Here is a 13,547-nt window from a genome sequence, read left to right on the forward strand (position 1 = left end):
ATAGTCAACGAAAAGAAATACATTGAGAATCCAGCAGTACTGAATTTTTCTCAGATGCTAATGTAAAGACTACATGATTAAAAAAAAAAAAAGAGATTTCTGTCTCTTAACATCTCTTAACAGAAATTCACATACTGACACTTCAGAAGGTGGGGCCTTTCATTAAGTTGCCTTGGGTTTTTTATGTTTTTCCTGGGTAACACTAGTTAACAGCATCTCGGAAGAGTGCAGCTATGGAGTATGAATGAAGGTGCCTCCTTCAAGTGCAGTTATGTCCCAGTTCAACAATTTTAAAGCACAGTTTCTGTGGCTAGTACATTGTTGGACATCCCAGCCATCGCAGGTAAATGTTCTCTGTGTATACTTGCCAGGAGAGGGGCATCATAAGATGGTGGCAAACATGATATAGCAGCAGTAAATGAAAAACAAACAAAAACACCCCCACAAAAAAGTGCCTGCAACAAGGATCTGCCACAGTCTTTGGCTGAATTTACCTGAAGAAAAGAGATTTTTCTTTTCCTGTCCTTTAAAAATGAAATAAACAAAAAAATGCTCCAATTAGAAAAATGCACTGGTGGCTTTACAATTAAAGAAGTGATACCTATAGATCAACATAACCAACAAGGAACTGAAAATAAAACTCAATACTACTGAACACTTCTTTGCAGGTGTGGGAGCAGATTATCTAGCAAACTCCCCAAATCAGGATTATTTCTGAACAAGAATTAGTAGGACAAAAACTAGTGTACTGAAATGGGATTATTCTAATCATGTTGGATATACCCTGAAAGCTATTAAAATGGTCAATTTTACAGTCTGGTTTTCTGTACTGACACTAAGCAATATGGTGGTGCTAGAAGGGATGGTCATTCTAGCTAATTTTTGTGGTTCAGCTGTGACAATGAGACTATTTTTGAAAACCTAGGAAGGAAGGAAGGAAGGAAAGCAGGGAGAAAATGTAAAGCAAAGATTCAGTTGAGAGTACATTAGGACAGAAAGTAATCAACTGACCTGTGGGTAGAAACACGTCAGGTTTGATATTTATGCCAGGCTGTATTATCCCAATAGCCAAGAAACCTAGATAGTACATTGCCACCACATTATTTATATTGTAAATCTGTATCATCTGATAGCAGATGAAAACTATTCAACTTAATTTTTCTTATTTTTTTATACTGTCAGCAGAAATAAGAATACAGCTTGTTATTATACAACTGTGTGCAATTTACTTCACACAAACATGAACACGCATTCTTTTTGGTAAGGCTCTTTGGTTTAAGGTGACAGCGCTCAATCCCTCTGTCTTCCTACAAATCGTGTTTTTAGAAAGTGCACCTCAGTAAAAAGTTTGACCGAAACAATGACCAATCCCTGAGGAAGAACTGTCTCTAGATGAAAAAGGTTTCTGAAAATAATGAGACTGGAATTTCTACTAAGAAGCAAGATCAGTAGGGAAAAGGATGAAAAAAGGATGAAAAAAAGTGAGGTGATCAAAACAAGAGAAGTGGAAGAAAAGAACACAGCTGTATAAAATTGGATTATCAATAGGATGTTGCAGAATAACAACTGTTTGGGGCTTAATGACAGGGAGGGTGTGCATGTGTTTCTTTATAGAATGAAGAACTGAAAATATGACTTCCAATGCAGACATTTTACTTCAAAGCAGAGCAAGGTAAATGCACCATGGTACTTGGGTGTGCTGGGATGGGTTGATTTAATCCCCTCCTTCTGATGATGCAGATTCATTTGAAATGGAACCCTTCTTCTGGGTGGGCTACAAATTGTTTAACAAGTCCTTCCTTGAATTCTTCAAGGCTACAAATTCCTCCTTATTCTTTCCCAATGAGTATTTACATTTTTGACACAAAATAGAGCAGCTGCATTAAAGGAAGATGACTGCCACAAATAGTTAGCATTGCCATCAGGGAACATTCAAGAGACCAAAAAATGACAGTTCAACACCCTGCAGGTACAGGAGGAAGCTGAACCTCTGGGAGACCTTCCACATTTCTGCAATTTGGTAGCACACTATACTTCACGTTTTGCCAACCTAGAGCCAATTTTTGTTTCAACTATAAATAGCCATGAATTTGAACCAAATATGATGAACAGTTTTAGGGTGACCAGAGCACTTGCTTTCTTTGCAAGCAATCAATTGCCTACCCTTACTTAATTGACCCATTGCCAGTGAGAAAACCCTCCAAGAAGTTTGGAGGACGAGTTATCCTTTCCTGCACTCACTGTAAAAGTCAGTTTGTTAAGTTGCCCAGAAGAAATCATTATGTTACTTCAAAAGTAATGGTGACTTTCAAAATGATCCGTTTCAAAAGCAAGATGTTACTTTTCATTCACAGAATGACTTCTTTGAGAATTTACATTCTCCTTTCATTTATGTTCCAAGAGAAACTTAAATCTAAGTTTAGTTCCTTCCAGTTATACTTTTTATCTGGATTCTGAGAGGATTTGCTGCCTTAGAAAATGTGCGCTTGGCTCTGTTTGCGGTTTTATTTTGATGTATAATGAAATCAAAATTGGAGGCAACAGATCCCTGAACAGGAACCACAGCCAAAGATCAGGAATTGCTTCTCTGTTTAAGGCGGGGGGGGGGAAAGCAGGACTCTTGAATTCTGTCTGGTGTTTGCACAAAAAAAAGTCCCACATAGCAAGAGGTGAAACACTTTCTTTTCTACTCTAACAACCACATAAGAGACCCCAGTTAAAACATTCCTTGACACAGTCAAACCTTGGTTTTCTTCTGAAGCATAAACATGACCATGTTTAACCTAGTCCTTGAATCAGATGATTGGTGTGCACCACATAAAGCTCGGGTCTGGTTCAAGGACACTGCTAAAGCACAGCGATGCTGGGTGACTGCTGCCCTGAACAAAAAGCTCCTCTTTCCACCACTCACTGTGCAAGGCAAAAGGACCGTTCAAACATTAACGCGCTGGAGAGCGGTTTTCTTTCAGTTCACTCCAGTTACTATTCTACATTTTCTTTCTCTCCCTTCAACATGTACCTGTGCCAAAAGAAATGACCCTTTCTTTCGACTCAAAGAATGGTTTCTGATTGCCCCCATGCCTATAGAAGACTTCAACATCACAAAAGTTTGCACGCGAGAAATTTCACTTTCTCCCAGTTTAAACATTAAGGGTTTTCTTTCTGCTTCTGAACTACAAAAAATAAATAGTAATAAAAATCAAATATATTGAAGTTACTGATGAGAATTGTCTAAACATTCAGACTAGTTATAAACAGTCAGTGATGACAGACTACCATATGTTAAGCTTCCCATTATCATGCCAGAAAACGTTATAATCACCTTAATTATAGCAACATTGATTTTTCCCCGCAGTGGCAATGTAATGCAAGAAAGTGCAACTTCTTCTGTTCTGTACTGTATTACTGTCTATAGCAAAGGCAAGCATATGCACATATTGTCAAGCATTTGTACAAACAGATCAAGTTGCCAAGTATGCACCTAACCTAAATGGTCTCAAAGACGGAAAGAAAGCAAACTTTACCTTGTGTGTTTTGTTGAAATATTTTGTTCAGATCCAAAGAGGAAGCTCTGGAATGTGATTTCTGTGGCCTTGGAGGTGGAGTAGGGGGTTCTTCTCCCTTTTTCATGGCATCTTCTATTGATGTGCTAGAATAAGACCTAAGGAAAAACGGGACGGGGGGAGGGAGCAGAAAATATTTTATTTCAGAAATTAATTTTGAACAACTACAGTGAATAGTACCTAAAAATACACTGATCAGAACTCAGATTCATGGTGGAAATTCCTTGCCCTAATGACTATGCTCCCCCTTAGGACAAGATAGATTTATTTGGCAACAGAGGGACCTGTGTGCCTGGAGAAAGGAACGAGTCATGCTTACAGGGCTAGTATTTTTTAAGGCCTTTTATATCACAGCTTCAGGCCTTCTTACCTAACTTGAACTGTCAGCAGGATAATTGTAGCAACTATTTTGAATAAACCTGAGTAAAATTCCACACCTCCCATCCCACCCCTTACAGTTTCTGTTTCCTTTCCCAACTGCAAGGGTAGTGTTTGTACAGGTATAGCTTCAACCTACCTCTTGCAAGTACACATTTTGTAATTTATAATAGTCTAACCATTAGAATAAATTTTTCATAGCAAACAGTCGCCAAATTCCACAAAATCCAGAAAAACTGCATGGCTCCGAAGTGACCAAAACTGGTCAAATACACGGCTTTCCAGACCCTTCCACATCACATTAATCCCAATGTGGTGCATTTTGCTAAGAATTTTGATTTTGCTGAGTAGTGTCCAATATTTTTCAGCTGTTGTAGTTACCAGTTTTTCTGCAAGACCGAGAGCTTTGTTCAAAATGAGCACTGACAACGTGAGATGTTACACTTACTGTAACACATTATGCATGACAGGCAAGACCAAAAACACATTCAATTAAAGCAGAAATAACTCCCACTAATGGGAAATGGCTCATTTTTTGCCAAACAGGTTGTTGTTAGAAAACAGCTCTTTAGTGGGATAGACATTTGGCAATGCTCATCCTATGTTTCTGATATAAACTTTAATAAATATAGGACTGAAAGCCATAATTGCTTCAAAATTTACATGTGACACAAAAACCTCTGCTGATGCTGTATTTTCTGTCTTGGTAGAGTTTTGAATTCCATAGGCTTATCATATCAGACCTAACCCAACCCCCTTGAAATAAATGGGAAAGTTCTGAATCAGGATCTTAAGGTTTTATACTTTTACTTTCCATATTATGCAGTGTATATTTTACTTGCATTAAAATTGTTCAACCTAACATTTTGAGACTTTTAATTTTTTTTTTAAAGATTGAGTAAGATAGCAGCTACCAGGCAAAAATATGCCTGCCCCAGCAGTGCCAACACAGAGCCCCGTGACAGTGAATCGTCGCTTGCAGCAGGCGGACCTGGCACCTAAACAATAGTTAAGAGTCAGCAGCTAAGAATTTGCACAGCTTAGGCTAGAAAGGCAGGGTCCAGAGCTGTAACAGACTCAAATCATAGCCTCTGGTGGTCAGGCACACCTGAAGACAGAGACCCTCGAGGTTACAGAGCCCTCCAGGCTACACAGAACAAGCGCAGCAGAAGGTCCAAGTTGAAGGATGCGCTCAGGAATCTTTAGTCTCAACTTCTGCATTGAAGTAGTGACATAAAGTCAGATGTGAGACAGTCATATGTGACACAGCGGTCACATTCAAGTGACTTTTTTCAAACTTAAGTATTTGCTATTTTATGCATTTTTGCATAAAATACTTTTTACACATTTTTTGCATATTTGTAATTCAGTAACATAGCAAGAAAATTTAAAACAGTGTGAAAAGTGAAAAGCTTTGGCTAGCAGCTTAAAAATAGCATACAAGGCAGTTCAGCCTTCCTGGATGTAGGTCTTAAGAACAGAGGATTTCGATCTTCATTCATCATGCTTATAGCCAATTCTCTTTTATTAGCAGGCTTTGACAAGCCTGTAAGGAGGGAGCTCCTGATTGTGCTCTCATTACTTAAGAAAAAAATCAGAAGCCCTCTAGCTAGCACCAAAAAAACCCAGTTTGAAGGGCAATGCACAATATGGCTATACACCACAATGGTGAACAGCCAAACCCAACACGTAATCCATTTATACATGATGTTTTCTGGCACAGGCTTCCCTCTTCTTTCAAACATCCAAATTCAGCCAGTGTCATTTCTAGTGCACAGCAGTGTAAGTCCTTAAGTCCTTCCATCACGCACCGCCCAGCCATAGTCAAATACACGCATGCCAACATAAGGATTCACTCACCCATATCTGAAAGCTGAGCTACTACTGCTGTTTCTGTGGGAGCGTGGAGTCTCTCCCTCCATATGCAACCACTGTGCAGGTTTCAACAGCACAAAATTGCTGAGAATGTTCCCCACAATGGGGTGGTCCCCCCTGTCCCACCACGACACCCCTGGGGCTGGGCTGGAGGCAGTCACCTCCCTGACAAGGCAGAGGGGCTGGGCAGACAGGCAAAAGTCGCAGCGCCTTATGACCAGAGATCACAGGGCCCTAAGGCAGTACTTATGTAGGGTCTATAGCTTACAGATCCCTCCTGGTAAATCTGTTTGATCTGAGCTGTACTTCCAGCACAACACCAATTAAAAAGAAAATAAAAATGCAACACTAGTTCTTATGCCTTATGTCTAACACCAGAGGAACATAGGTCTTCTGAAACAGAAATGAAAGCAGTACCTGGATCGTGGTCTGGCTTTAAGTGCATTAGATTCCTGAGCAGCTGGAACAGAAAAGAAAAAAGAACCGCTAAAACATCATATTTTAAGTAAATGCCTTTAGCTGCAGAATCAGTGTTCGTTAAAAATGTGAGTGTTGCAAGTGTGGATGTGAGCGTGTGCTCATCTCGCATGAGAAATGGGGATTGATTTTCACTTCTCCTTCCCCTTTGTTTTTGTAGTGTGAATGTCCTAAGAATTCAAAAGCCCACTTGTAGTCAGAGCTTCACCTTTTAGTTTGGTTACCAGAACGCAGGAAAAGCAATAGGTTTGACAGCTCTGACCTGTACTCCTGGATGTAGTTGCGACAAAACAACATAAGGAATAGCATAAACTTTCCACAGAAAACATCTTACTCCTAGTCCAGATATCTATTGGTCGTCCTGCTTCCCAAAGCACAAAGGTTTATGTCCTTCCTAAATACTTTAACTAATTAGTACAAACTTCCATCTTCTTACCACACATAAAAAAAAAAATTAACACATCAGGTTGAGACTACTTTGACATTGGGAAGGAAAGATATTTGAAGGTAGAAAGTTTACAGGCTGTGTTGATCAAACACATTTCTATCAGTGTAAAAATCGGTTTCTTTTATTTGGGTAAATGCCAAATATCGTGCCACATGCAGGTTTTATGTGATAGGAAAACAACAGTGCTGACTTATCTTCTCTGGGTAATTCCTTGAGGCTGTTCCTTGGTTTACATAGTCTTTTTGTGACTTTTCTGCTACTCTCCTTACTAACATCAGATAATTTTGAGAAAACATATCTGTGTGATTGCTTTCAAATTCAGCCCACTGAGATATCCTCAAGGTATTACAGCAGCATCAATGATCCCAATGCACACACAAAGTGAATCCTTGTACTTTTCCCATTATTCTGCTAATCAAGGTACAACACTTAGGAGAAGCAAGTAAGTTGGGGGGTGGGGGGGGAATTCTCAGGGTTTCTAGCTTCCTTCAGATATATGCCTACTTCCAAGTCAGACATTTATCACCAGTTACTATACTGCACTCCTGACAGATCCTCCAAAACACAGAGCAGGAGCTCTGTGGTAGCAGCTGGAAAATTCTGTCTTTTTAATGGCTTGCATTGTTCTACTGCATAGACCCTCCATAGGAAGCTTAGGCTTACAGAAGACAAGTAGCAGCATATGGCACATGTATAGCCACACACTGTTTCTTCGTAAAAGAAAGTGTTTTTAGGGTCACACAGTGCTAGTTGATGCTTTGGATGGAATAAACCCAAATACAGCTGGCAGTGACACAAACGACTACTTATAAACCAAGTTCTAGTAGATTATTGTCACCACCAAACTGGCTCACAGTCATCCCAGATTTCTGTGCAACAAATTCTTCCTAGCAACTAAAGGAGAGAGAGGGAATTATTATTAAAATATGCAGTGGCAATAATCCTCCTCTCTTTCTGTGTCAAACTCCCAGAGAATACAACTTCAGGCACTGCTTCCCTACAGCCATATGACCTAATTTTTCCAATGCTGAAATTGCTGATTATTAAATTACATGCACAATTATTAAATATATGCCACATAGAAATAGGAAGTATAAATCCTTTCCAAGCTAAGCCACGTTTAAGAACCTTCAAATTTTCCTTCTTTTATGGAGACCGTAATTCTGTTCATACTTCTTTTCAAAAGCCTTTCATCTAAAAACCTGCAGGTAAAACTGACATTCAAACTCTCTGAGGACATCTTGTTGAGGTAAACAGGAAAGCACACAAAGAAGACAGAATCCCAAAATGACTACTAATAAAAAATTATAGCAATAGAACACTACTGCCAAGGATTTTCTTTTAAGCTTTTGAAAAATCAGGAAATTCAAGGCTACAATTACACAATACCCAGACTTAGCTTTACCTTTCAAAAGAACTAGTATAATATAAAAAATATTATAAAGCAGGTAGTTCATTATTAGGACATGCAAATAATTCTGGCAGCATTTCCATATAACGTGCAGTTATTTTGGTACGCTCAGTCTCTGTGTACTTTGTGTTTGAGGTGCAGGTTTATACACATACACAACATAATCATTCAAGATAATATAAAACTATTTATCCAGTTCATGAGTTTTCCATATTTCTATTGCTATGGATACATAAGCCTAACTTAACGTGAAACTGATAAAAAGTTAAAGCTGTTGAGTAAATTAATGACATTTATTATTTAAAAGTTTGTACAATTCTTGGAGTAGTAGAGCCTGATGAACTGAACAGCTTGGTTTGCACTAAAGTCATATACGATTGTGGACTCTTATTTATTCATTCACAGGAGAACGTGAAGGTTCCCGGTTTGGGTGTTCAACTGCTCCCATGCACTCTTCCAATAAAAGTTAATTTTAACATTCCAAAGGATGTTGATTCAGTAACTTTTGGCTGTAGCCTAATACCCTACACTCGCTTTACAGGCTGAAGATTGGGTGGAAAATTGTACCATAAAGGGTGCAAGTATGCCACATAGCTAAAGAAAAAAACCCAAGGAATTCCCCACTAGTCTAAATCACCCCCACTGACTCATCTCTTAATGGTGGCCCGCAAATTTGGGCCTCAATCCTTTAAAAGTCTAAGGCCAACAATGATCTTGCACTTAGGAGCCTCAATAAACTGGCCAGATATTCAGAGATGCCAAGCATATAAAGTTTTTACCTATTTCAAGTTCCTAGTCCTTCTGACAGCAAAGAAAACTTTCCCATAACGAAGCACAGCAGCAGCATCTTTCCTGAATTTACACAAACAGCCCAAATGAATAACCAAAAAAGGATGCAGAATTTCTCCTACTTCATCCCAACTGAGTTTTCATCCTGAAGGTTAATGATTACAATGACCTTTCAGAACAGTGACTGATTCTGAAATAACTGCTCAATTACTGTGCTGTATCTAGCCCACTGGATTGATAAACATCTTTACTTCTGACATCAATCATATCATGCAACCTCAGAATGTGCTCACTCAAACCCTCAATGTGCAGGACAGCAAGGGTGAAACCCCAGCAGTGACAGGAGTCATGACAATGGGGTGAAACTCTGCCACCGCCTCCCTTGGTACAGAAACACAGCAATGCTGCTGGAGGAGCACAGCTGCATTGGGAAGCCCTCCCTGACTAGGAGATGAAGGACATGGGGAAAAGAGGTTGCTGGCAAAGGAGATATGCTTAGGAAAAAGCCTACCGTCACCTGCACACCGAAGATGGAATTGCTGAACTGAAAATAAAACTCCCTGGGGCGCTCCTGGGCAAAACCGGAGGGGAGGAGAACAGAACTGAAAGTCTTGCAAGCACCCTCCTCTCCCCCTGAGAGGGAAGTGTAAGAGAACATGTGTGTGTGTGATGGAGAAGCAGCAATCATCTGAGAATAGGAGCTGAAGATAGGAAATCTGGCAGCTGCCAAGTGTTTGGGAAGAAGCCAGGAAAAAAAGAGTTGGGAAACGAGGCATGCAGCTGTTGAGCAGCCATGAAAAAATTGAGCTATAAGACAAAACTGCTGCGACAGACATGTGGGGTCAGTTTTCTTAATCAAGAATATCTTCACAAGTAAAAACATTTATGCAAAAGGAAAAGAAAGCAAGTCCAGATTTTAGCTTGACTGGAACCAGGGAGGTTCTTAACTCTTAACCACTCTAGGAAAGAGATTAACAAAGAGGAAGGCAGGGGAGGTCTCATGAACTCAACTGAATGCATGGGAAGTTTCTGAAACAACTATGCAATTTTGACACATGCCGTTCCAGAAGTAACATTTTCCAGTATGATAGGAACAAGGAATGTATATTGGAATCAGAGAGGGAAAAATCAGGGATGGTTTCAACAAAGGAATGCCCCCCAAATCAAAAGCTTACATCAGTGCTGTAAGTGCCACAACGTCTGTGTTTCCAAAAGGCTACCTACCCTTAAGCTCCTTGACAAAAAATATGAAAGCTCAGTTTTTACAAAGAAGCAGGCCATTTCAATATAGTTACTCAATACTTATTCCACACTTGAGAAGAGCTTTTATCAAGAGGTACAGTATCATGTATATGCTCTGGCATCTTGTTTGTAGTACAGAAAAACAAAATTCAGACGCCTTACAAAATGCTACATTAAAAACATTTCCCACACATGAATAATGCATATACACTAACAAGGGAAAGAAAGCAAGAAAACCTTCTGACAACCTTAAGTACTAATTAAGATTAATTTTGCAAGTAGTAGTCATTATGAGGTAAAAGCTAATTTCAGTAGTAAAATAGTATGAGCAAAAGGATCTTAAAAAAATTAATCAAATTACATTAATTTAGGCTTACTGTGATATAAAAATATTTGATCAAAATTCTAATGGAAGTAACACGTCAATTTTTTTTCTTACCTGTTTTCACAGTCAAGTGCTGAAATTCCTTTGGTATCATTTTGAGAGCAGTGCTTACTTTAAGAGCTTAATAAAAAAAAACCAAAACAATGAGAATTACTTTAAGTACGTGCAGGTAGAATCTACAGGTTATCAGCTCTGAGAAAGGAACACCCAAGCACTCAAAAAAGTAATACATTTTAAGAACACAAGAGTCAAGAATACAAAGGCCTATGCCCAAATTGTCAAATAATCCCAAACTTTGAGAATTTGGGGGTTTTGGTGTCTAAATCCACAGTCTTCTCTTTCAGAGATGTAGCGCTCTCACAGAGACTGCAGCTGGTGACACTTGGCAGAGCTGGGACTCAACTCTCCCATGTTACAAACCTGGAAAGCCAGGGTGCACGAGAGACTGGCTGCTTCTGAAGGCTGAAACCTCACCAGCCCGCCCCAAAGAATGTCATAAGGCACTGACAGAGCCAGGGTTAAAATTTAGAAAATCCCAGTCTTTGTGCTTACTCCCCTTCCACTGACGCCTACACAGCCTTTATTAATGACTTTCTTAAGGCGTTCTTAATGCATTGTAGCATTTTAATGTACTGTAACACACAGTATTATAAATAACCACTTGGAACGAAGTCGCTCATCTCCATCTGCCTTTATCAAATAAAACACGTGGGAAAAGTCTGATTCTTGTGATCCAGTTCTATTTACACTATCTTCCACATTTACCTATATTATAACCTGACAGAGTGGAGCTAATTTACTTGTATAGTTCTGAAAATGGAGGAAAATTTGCTTCTACAGTCCTGAACTACAGGTTCTTGACTTCTGGGGAGATCTCCTCAGTCAGGAGAGCGATCTGCTCTTCCATTTGTCAGGACAGCAATAAATGGTGGAACAAGAGCATTTGTTCTTTGGCTGAAAAGGTAGAAATCTGTGTCATAGATACAGCACATCTTCAGCCCAAAGGACTGCACGTACCAAAGCAGCTTCCCATCTGACTTAACATGTCAGCTACTAAGAGGAAAGCACAAGTTCTTCACCTACACAAGGAAGGAAAAAAAAATTCCCCAAGTAAAAAGTAAATCTGCCCTAGACATATGAAAGCAATAATCTTCAAGGTTGAAGTCTGCTCTTTTCCATTATGAATTTTACAACAAAACAAACCTTGTCAATAAAACATGAATTTCTTGGACTATGCTGACTTGTCAAAATGTTTTACAAACTGCTATCAACTCTGACAACCTTTCTTTGAATGAGGGACACTGGGAATCTGCCAAACTCAGTCACACCTGAGTGTGGAAGGTGATTCAGGAATGTAGACTACCTGATCTCACAGCTCTGATGCAACCTCAGCATGTGGACAAGCTGGGAGGTCAAAATTTGTAATTTTTTTTAATTAAAGTATAATCCACAGCTCTGAGAATAAGGCAACAAAATACCCACAACTGTTTTCTTTCCACAGCTGAGGGACAGGGACAGCAAGCGAGAACCTGAAAGATCATGGAAAGCGCATCTAAAAGGGAATGACTGTGATGATCCAGCACTGATTCTGGAAGCCCTAGTAGCTGCTGAATGGAAAAAGAAAAAGATCACTTCAATTTAACATGGCTTGCTGCTGACAGATTTCAAGTGAAATAAATGAATCAAGTATTTTCAATCCAGTTTGTCCAAAACTTTTGTTTCGCAAAAAAATATAGGGACTTTTTTTTAAATAAGAATAAAAGCTAATTTTGAAGTATTGCTATTTCCTGCAAAAAGGGAAATCCAAGATTTGGCACAGTGTAGTCTTTACTCTTAAAAAATTCCTCATAACAACAATTATAACATTATTAGACTAAGAAGTGCAACATTAATTACCTTAGGACTACACTTATTTTGGAAGGTGCATTTCATACCATTCACATGATAGAACTAATTTTGAAGCAAACACATCCATTTATTTGTCTTCAACTCAGCTGCTGTCAATGATTTAAAAGAAATGTCTTGCTTTTAAATCTATAACAACACATAGGCAGCTTAGAAATTAAAAATAACATTGCTTCTGTCAGCAAATACATGGAATTACTAATAACACACAGAACTTAACCCATAACGGAGGTGGGGGGGGGGAGTGATTTGAATACCTTGTTTGTCATCTTTCTTTGCATCTTGTAACAGGGCAGAATTATCAGGTATCTCTTCAGCTGACGCCTTCTTAAAGAAAGATGTATTTATTATACTGATTGGCATAGCACCCACATTTCTACAGTCAAATATTTAAGAATACAGATCAACACAAATAAAGGTGATATTCTCTCTTGCACCATGATTTGTTCTGTAAAATAAAGGAGCATAGAGGACCTTCAAAAAGACAACTGTAACTCTGCTTTTCAAGGTACAGCAGTTCCACACCTGAAATTAATTTGCGAAGCACTTCAACAGTGACTGACAAGAAACTAAGGACTATATGCAAGGGGAGACTTCTCACAACATGGCAATGATATTCTGTGTTTTCTTCTCTCTGTGGGTGTAACACCTGTGTTAGGGTTGAGGAAACCTTCTCCAGTCCCTTCACCAGAGTTACAGTCTCCATCAGAACAGACTCTCTAGCCAAAACTCAAGCCATACTCCAGAGCCCAGTAGTTCTGCATCTAAAGTCTTCTGGCTGAGGTGGCTGATCCTTGGACTACTCTTTTCTTTGAACATGCAGTCACTGAGATGGGAAAACAAACTTCATCAGCATGCCTGCTGGAGGCCCATTCAGGCTTCTGATGGGAAAACAGGGAACTTCTCCCCAGCCTTATTCCTTAACTTTTCTTTATTTCAGCAGCAATTTACAATACAGGCATTTGTTGTAACTTCTGCTGTGTAGCTCACAAGAAGAAACGAGGAACAAATTCTACTACCAGAATCTGCAAGAACAAGGATATACTCTGAAGCCAAAACAATAAAGCAAACGTC

The 13,547-nt window shown here is 39.2% G+C and overlaps 1 protein-coding gene across 3 annotated transcripts in view; it reads right to left on the bottom strand.

Annotated features, from left to right (window-relative positions):
• Positions 1-13,547, bottom strand: part of REPS2 (RALBP1 associated Eps domain containing 2) — a 102,840-nt gene that overhangs the window by 34,487 nt on the left and 54,806 nt on the right. For 2 of the 3 annotated variants that reach the window (XM_069770309.1, XM_069770306.1), the window contains exons 10-13: positions 12,731-12,800; positions 10,623-10,688; positions 6,234-6,276; positions 3,525-3,661 (exon numbers count right to left, since the gene is read on the bottom strand). In XM_069770309.1, coding sequence (XP_069626410.1) covers positions 3,525-3,661; positions 6,234-6,276; positions 10,623-10,688; positions 12,731-12,800 — 316 coding nt within the window. The remainder of the gene's footprint in view (positions 1-3,524; positions 3,662-6,233; positions 6,277-10,622; positions 10,689-12,730; positions 12,801-13,547) is intronic. The other variant, XM_069770308.1, reaches the window with a different exon arrangement.

The sequence above is a fragment of the Haliaeetus albicilla genome, chromosome 25, assembly GCF_947461875.1.
Source record: "Haliaeetus albicilla chromosome 25, bHalAlb1.1, whole genome shotgun sequence".
Taxonomy (NCBI): Eukaryota; Metazoa; Chordata; class Aves; order Accipitriformes; family Accipitridae; genus Haliaeetus; species Haliaeetus albicilla.